The 7596-nt window shown below is 43.6% G+C and overlaps 1 protein-coding gene across 5 annotated transcripts in view; it reads right to left on the bottom strand.

The window, feature by feature from the left end:
* Positions 1-408: 408 nt before the first annotated feature.
* Positions 409-7596, bottom strand: part of PPP3CC (protein phosphatase 3 catalytic subunit gamma) — an 80017-nt gene continuing 72829 nt past the window's right edge. For 3 of the 5 annotated variants that reach the window (XM_033172225.1, XM_033172224.1, XM_033172221.1), the window contains 2 exons: positions 3060-3089; positions 409-1116 (listed from right to left, as the gene is read on the bottom strand). In XM_033172225.1, coding sequence (XP_033028116.1) covers positions 941-1116; positions 3060-3089 — 206 coding nt within the window. In that variant the 3' untranslated portion in view covers positions 409-940. The remainder of the gene's footprint in view (positions 1117-3059; positions 3090-7596) is intronic. The other 2 variants (XM_033172222.1, XM_033172223.1) reach the window with 1 other exon arrangement.

Here is a 7596-nt window from a genome sequence, read left to right as displayed (position 1 = left end):
CACTCCTAAAATATTAATTTTGCACATTTTTTTACATTAAGAATATGAGTCCATGACAATCTGTGGAGGTTATTTTCCTGTCAGAGAAAAACACGTAAATCCTGCCTGTGTGGTGTCAAATATGGTTATGTTCATAGAACAACATGAGCAACTAACTGGGTGAACTCAAGATGAATGGAGACTGCAAGATCACATTCATCAAAGCCCACCTACTGGTTTATTCCAAGAGAATTAATTTCTCTGCTGAAACTGGATTCCTGAAGGGAAATCAATGGCAACATCTGAAGAGGCAGAGGTAGGATTAGGGAGATCCTTTTCTCCAGTTCCAGTCATTCACCTGGAGCTGATCTGCGCATGTCAACATTTGCCTTGTGACACAGGATTCCAAAAAGGAGAAAGTTTACCAACTGCCCTATGCAACATGCCTTTAATGGAAGTCAACTGCTGGAGCATCAGATGCAGTGTGAAATAGAAGAAACACAGCAAAATCTGGGAGGAGAAAAATGTTGCTTTCAAATGAAAGTTGCCACTTTTAAAAAACAAGGATAACTTGAAACGGCTCCATTATAAAATCAGATCCCAGAGCTGCCCTGGGTTGTTTCTGCTTCCCTTCCTCCCCCCCACCCCCCAACCCCACGCACAGGCTCCTTCCCTCCTGGCAGGGACAGGCAATCTGTACAAAACAACACTTTACATATGTACTAGTATTTAGACCCATTCCTAAATTAAAAAAAGATGACTTTTTATATATTGAACATAAAATTTTAAAAACTTACAAAATGGTCACCTCTCTTACAGAATGGATGCAAACTGGATTATGGTTGTGCCTCCAGGCTAAGTTGGTTTCTCCCCCCCCCTGCCCTCCCCCTTCATAATAAATAAATAGAATTCATTAAGTTTTGGATCCTTTAGTGAGACAGAGTGGGCGGTGCCTGAACTGTTACTGGGCTTTCTTCCCCATCCCATTCTTTTCCGCAGAGTTTGTGGAGGTTAGGTTCACCGGCCCGTCGGGGTGCTTGGAATCCTTGCGTGGCGGCATGCGCTCGTTGACGCGGTCCAGTCCCCTTGCTTCTTCAAAGCTGCGGATCTTGTGCTGTGGCGAAAATCCACGGATGGCTAGAGTGGAGGAGAAAGAACGAGAAAAAGGAATCAGAGCAAGTTTCCAAGCCTGGTTGCTCAAATGTGTACACATACCATCCTGCGGTTACTATGCAGAGCTGTGACTATGGAGCATGCGTCTGACTTGGGGGAGGTGGTAGGGTGTTTTTTTTTTACACTGGACAGGACAAGCTATTATGCCGCTGATGTGAAAAGACATCTCTTTAAGTAAGGCTGGAGCTGAAGATATTATGAAATAAGGATTTCTGTTCATGGTATATACATTCATTCCACTGGTCACTCTTCAAAAACACATTCAGTTGGTTTTTGCACTGCTTCAAAAGCCTGCTGCATCTGTTTGAGTAGACGTGACAATGAGACAAAATATATATATACATGTATACACTGTTGGAACAGATGCCCTCTCAAACCACATTCAATGCTCTTAAAACTGACTCTCCAGCCTAAACTCCTAGGCAAAAATACCCCATAAGGGACTTTCATTAGTATTGCTTTTTTCTCAGTACAATTCCTGGCCTAATCTTGGAAGAAACAAAGAATCAAGTCAGACATGTGCTCAATAATCGAGGCATTAGTGCAGTCAAACAGCAGCATAGTTTTGAAAACTGAAAAACATAAAATCAAAAATAATAGTGAGGACTAAATCAAAGTCACATACTTCAGTACAACACTACACACTCACAACACAACAAAGAATGTGAGAATGAAACTAATCTTTGGATAAAAAAGCAGTAGATATATTTTTTAAATCTTGCATGACCAAGAAGGGAATGCCAAGAAAAGCCTCAAGTGTGACAAAGCACACATTTGGAATAGTCTTGTTCTCTCCATCAGTTCCAGAGTAGAGCACATTTTCTTTTGCACACTGTTTCTGACAGAGCAAAGAGCTAGAGGAATTTAGAATGGTTTTTTTTTTTCTGCAAAGCACAAATTCCTCTAAAGATTGGGAAAAATTGTGTCTGCAGGTCATAGAGATACTTGCCACATGACTGTGGTACTGGACAGCAATATGTCCTGAACAGCTTCATGCTCTGCAAGAAGAGTCACAAAGATGCACATTCTATGACTTTGTTCAGGACCAGTTGGAAGCACTTTGCTGCCCTATTCATGGTGGTCATTTTTTGAGAGTGCAGATGATTCTGCACCACATTCCTAGAGCTCAGCTGGAGAGTGCCTGCTTTGCATGCCCAAAGGTCCTGGGCTCAATCACTGGCATCTCAAGGAAAAGGATCTGGGGTGATTTCTGGAGTGAGATAAACTAGAACCATTGCCAGTTTGAGAAGATAATACTGGGCTAGATGGACGAGGCAAGACAGATACGTCAGCCTTGCCCAACAACCTGGCTACTCTCAAGATGTTTCAGATTACAACTTCCATCAGCTGCTGATACAAACCTTTCAAGAGGCACACCAAAAACACAACTTGCATGCTGCTTCTGGCAAGGCAGGAGCCCCATTGGAGTTGTGCCACTCTAGGCAGCTGCCAAGTCTGCCTACCATGGTTGAGCCAGCTGTAATATTCTTGCTGTAACTCAGCACAGCTAGAAGTCTCAAGGGATGGGTCCAATTCCACACTGTAGCCCTGAAGCCAACATAGAATGGTAGGCTTTGTTCATCTAAAATAAAAATAATGTCACAGTATGGAGCATTATATCTCCATGGCTGTTTCAGCCTACCCAGTTCTAACGCTATGATGAAGTCCATGTAGGAGAGATTATAGAAGCAGGGTAGAGAGTTTGAAGGATGCTTCTCTGCATTCTACCCATGTGGATGTACCCCAGGGGTGGGAGGTGTGCCAGGCCATGTCCCTCTCCCCTTCTCCCCCCTTCTGGTGATGCAAGAGTAAAAAGCGTTCGTACTGCTGCTGAGAATAAAGCTCTTGGCAGGGGGGAACCAGCAGACACACAAACCATCACACTTCTTGCAAGATTCTAGCCATACCTTCCCGTGCCTCTACCGCTTCTACTGTGGCTGTAATACAGAAGGAACAGTGGCATGCAAAAATGAAGACAGAAAAGAGTGAGTGAACTTTAACATAACCATGGATGTTAGAGATCTACAACCCTCCCAGTCCCAACCGAGGAGGATTGTGAAGACAACCAGAGGAAGAGGATGGTGGCAATAGGGCAGAGAGACAGAGGGGAGTTTTAGTTTTCTTCCTTAAACCTAATTATCCTAAGCCCCAAGGGAAAAAAGAACAGAGAATGGCAGGGCTGGTTTTTCAAAACCAGGAGTCCAACGGATGTCGTGGAGGTAGCTTCTTCTGACTGATAGGACTAGGCAGCAACACATCCCCACTGATGCACACAGCTGCATTTAATAGCCACAGCTGCAATCAACAGCACATGGCTGGAACCAACACATATTTTCCTCAGAAAAGAGTATAATAGAAGGGAGACTTGCTTGTTCCATGCTTCAGCCCAGACTTAACCTGCTTTGCTTAACACCAGATCAATCCCACCTCCCAAAATGGTTTTATAACTATGTAATATCATTTCCTATGAACATCAAAAAGCATCCACTGTACCTTTACACTGGGATTTCCAATAAGGCAAACAGCTCTCTATAGAATAGAAACTTTAATCTGCACAGTGTTCCTGCACGCCCCTTCAAATAGCTGGTTTGGTTATGGCCCCTGCCTTTGGAACCAGCTGCCCTCAGACAGCTGCAAGGAGATCTGTGGCAGTTGTTTCAGGAACAATTCTTATTTAGGAGCACTTTAGCTACATGTATTTTGCTGAGCTTTGATGCTCTAGCTTTGATTTGTATTTTCAGAGCATTCTAGCACAACATACAACAACTTAACTTTTAGAATAAATAAAACAGATCATGTCTGAGCAATGTCAGGGAGCTATTCTTGCATGTTGGCCTGTCTGGTTCCAAACTGCCAGAGATATGACTACTGTAAAGTGTGTTTTGCCATGACAGTTCATGTTTCTTTAAATATGTGCTCCTGTTATCTTCTCACCCTGCCTGGGAGTTTCTAAAGCAGGGATAGGCAAGTTGGCTAGGGATGATGGGAGTTGTAGTCCCAAAACATCTGGCGGGCCAAGTTTGCCAATGTCTGTTCTAAAGGTACCTGACAGATTGCCAATGGATAGAATTCTAAACACATTGAGAGTCCCAATAACCCAGATCATCCACTAACAAGACCAAATTGTGTATAAAAGTGTGTACTAAATTCCCATTTAAACAAAATAACCATATACACATACAACAGATAACCACAGCATATACATATATCAATATCATGAAACCACAATGGAGCACTGGTTAAAATCCAGTTCAGCTGAATGCGGTCTTTATCAAATCTATGTGAAACAGAAGTCCTAACTTGTTGGGAAAGAGATTTGTGGTGGTGCCACAGTATCACTTCAAAAAGAATGGTGCTTTGGGGTGATGCAACAGCTGTGACAATAGGCAATGCATAACATAATTGTGGCCCTTGGTGAAAGCACACCATGGCAAAAGGGCCATGCTTCCTGGCTGGCTGGCTGTTGCTCACACATGCGCTATGTAATGGTGGGGACCTTTCTGATACATGACTAGAGCATGGCCCCCATGTTTTCAAGATCTGGCATATCCAGGCACTATCTTCAAAGGCTTTGAGGGCATCAAACATTTTTTCCAAGTGTTGGAGTTCATACTTGAACTCTCTGATATGAAATACATGGATTGATCTGAGTTGCACCTCAGTGCTGTAACTGCTGGTGATAAAGCATCCCTGTTGAGGCTCTTCATTTTGGGGGGGATAACAAAGAGGTCTTGGTTTCTGTGCTGGGCTGGAGCTGGATTAAAACATTACCTGACAGCTACAGCATGCAAGTTTGTGAAAGACCGAGACAAAGTTCAGGATCTCTGATCTCATGATCCAGGAAACAAGTCCCTTTTTCATGCAACAAATGACACATTAAAGGAGAATGGGTGCCTCCCTGAATGCAGTGCTGGAGCTTAGTGAAAACCACTGCTCAGCCAGCCACAAATCCCTTTATGCAGCCTTGGGTCAAGTTGCCAGCTCTCAGCCTTAGGATTACCATAGGCTTGCATGGGAGAGCACAACTTTAAAAAACAGGTGTGCAAAGACATTGTTAATGATGGAACACTCGTCTCAGAGACAATCTAGCAGGAGATAATTTGTCTTATATTAGCTAAAGAGCTCTTTTAAAAAAAAGGTGGAATGAATGGAGGTATGAAACTGACTAGGATACAGGTCTGAGTAGAGCTGATGCTCTGATGTACAAAGGGACAGTTTTCAGGCAATGAGGACAAAGTCAAGGAAATGTAAAGTCAGGGATTGGTTGGGAGACGAGGAAGGAGAAACTGCATGCAGAAAACAAAGTATGTGTGTAGATTAAATGTGATAGAGAAACAGGAGAATGTGTTCTAGCTGGTTCTCTTACTGAAGCTCAAAACAGATCCTGTAAAGATACAATGCTCATAAAATTCTTATGCTTAATTTCAGTGTGATGAAGCTTCAGTGGAAGCTTTGAGATGCTTATGTTTGAAAGTTTCTATGAAGTTTAAAAATCCGATGTAGCAATAGTTAAAAACAGTCAGCCAAGTTATTAGACACATAGTCTCTGAAGCACATGGTTCAGCCTGATTTATTGCAAAGCTCAAGAAAGGGAGTTGCGTGGCAATGTCCCTCCCCTCCCCGTGGAAATAATGACACAGACACATTATGTAAATTTTAATGGGCGTAAAGGCCACAACTTTATTGGTTACGGATGTTGAGCGGTATTGGCTTAGGCATTGGACCCTATCAGCTATATCCGACCCCAACCCGTGTGTTGGAAGTCATGGAAGGGTTAACCACCAGTGATGTACATTGACCGGAATTCCCCCTGTGATCACCGTTAGGGTCGTGCCTTAGGCCCTCAGCTCCCTGGGCTTCGGACAGGGCCACGCCCCCAGGAATCCTTTAACGGAATACCCTTCAATTGAGAGGCAGTTGATGACGCTACCTCCCCTCCTCACTTCTATGGAAATTTTCCAATGCCTAACCACCAAACCAAGAGTTGTGACGATTGCTACAAGGTAGGTGAAAAAACCCATTTAGCTAGTCCAATTGGGAAAAAGTCCTACCAGGCCCCCTGGCCAACCAAGGCGACCAACCAAAGTCCATAACAAGGTTGAAGCTAAATCTAAAGGGAGGGTGGGCGGAAGAACCTAAGCAGCTGGGAAGCAGGACAAAGAGGGCAAGTTTCCCGCCCGTCTCTAGTTTAAAGGAACTAAGACACGCCCCCAGGCCGACCGCATTGGTCGGCCTGCAGAAGGCGTGGGGATATTCTACCAATCGCACAGGAGCTGAGCTCAGCCCCTACGCATGTGATCAGGTCATGACGCCCACAAATCCACCTCTGTTGCGATGCGGAAGTGGGCTTCTTGACACCTATGCCTTCATCTGCCAACTTCCTATTCCATTAGAAAAAAACATGTTCAACTTTTTGGAAAATTAAGTCTAACTCTTCCCCTGCAAGAAAGAAGGGAAATCACCACCTCCTTTGACCATGGAAGATTCTGCTACAATATTCTTCCATGTGAGAAATTTAAAATCTAGGCTAGCAAGTGCCAAAGCAAGCCTCTTTCCAGTACGCCAGGAAGTCATCCAACATTGATGAGAAATAAAACGACCTGGCTCAATGCCAAGCATGAAGGCTGGCAGCATAAAAGGATTAAAACACTAGATCACAGGGTTTTAATCCTAGAGCATGGGTAGCCAAACTAAGGCCCGCCCAATCACCTTCTAAATCCAGCCCGTGGACGGTCTGGGAATCAGCGTGTTTTTACATTAGTAGAATGTGTGCTTTTATTTAAAATGCATCTCTGGGTTATTTGTGGGGCATAGGAATTTGTTCATCCCCCCCCCCCAAAATATAGTCCGCCCCCCCAAGGTCTGAGGGACAGTGGACTGCCCCCCTGCTGAAAATGTTTGCTGACCCCTGCTCTAGAGAGACATGTTGCTATAACTCATTTGCTGACCTCACAGCTAGTCACGATTGCCCACAAAGCTGACCTTCAGTGACCTGCAAGTTTGATCAGTGCTATCCTCAGTAGATTAACAAAATTTAACACAATCTCACTTTAATGTAGGAAAAAGCAAGCGTGCTGTTCTGGAAGAGTGTACATGTGACAAAACAGGAAGTATACACTGGAGCTGAAAAAATATTTGCAAATATTCACAATTTCCCAACACTTCAGATTTTGGGTGTGCAATTTTATCTCAACATTAAGAAAGCTGAGTTCTTTAGATTTGCTGATTGCTTTGATTTTGGCAGGTGTGGAAAAAAACCCAGAACTGTATCAGCTATTGACAGTCACAATATTAAATGTCATTGAAAAAGAAAGGCCTTCTCTAAAACTTTTTCTTATGGGGAAGTGTTATGTGTACAGAAGAAGACTCCCTAAGGATGCATCCAGATTGGTAGGTTTTGGGGTTGCTGTTTGCATGATCTGCCACTGATATTCACAAAAGGAA

Source organism: Lacerta agilis, chromosome 15 (genome assembly GCF_009819535.1).
Source record: "Lacerta agilis isolate rLacAgi1 chromosome 15, rLacAgi1.pri, whole genome shotgun sequence".
Lineage (NCBI taxonomy): Eukaryota > Metazoa > Chordata > Lepidosauria > Squamata > Lacertidae > Lacerta > Lacerta agilis.
The sequence above is the reverse complement of the archived record's forward strand: the minus strand, read 5'-3'. Positions and strand labels throughout refer to the sequence as shown.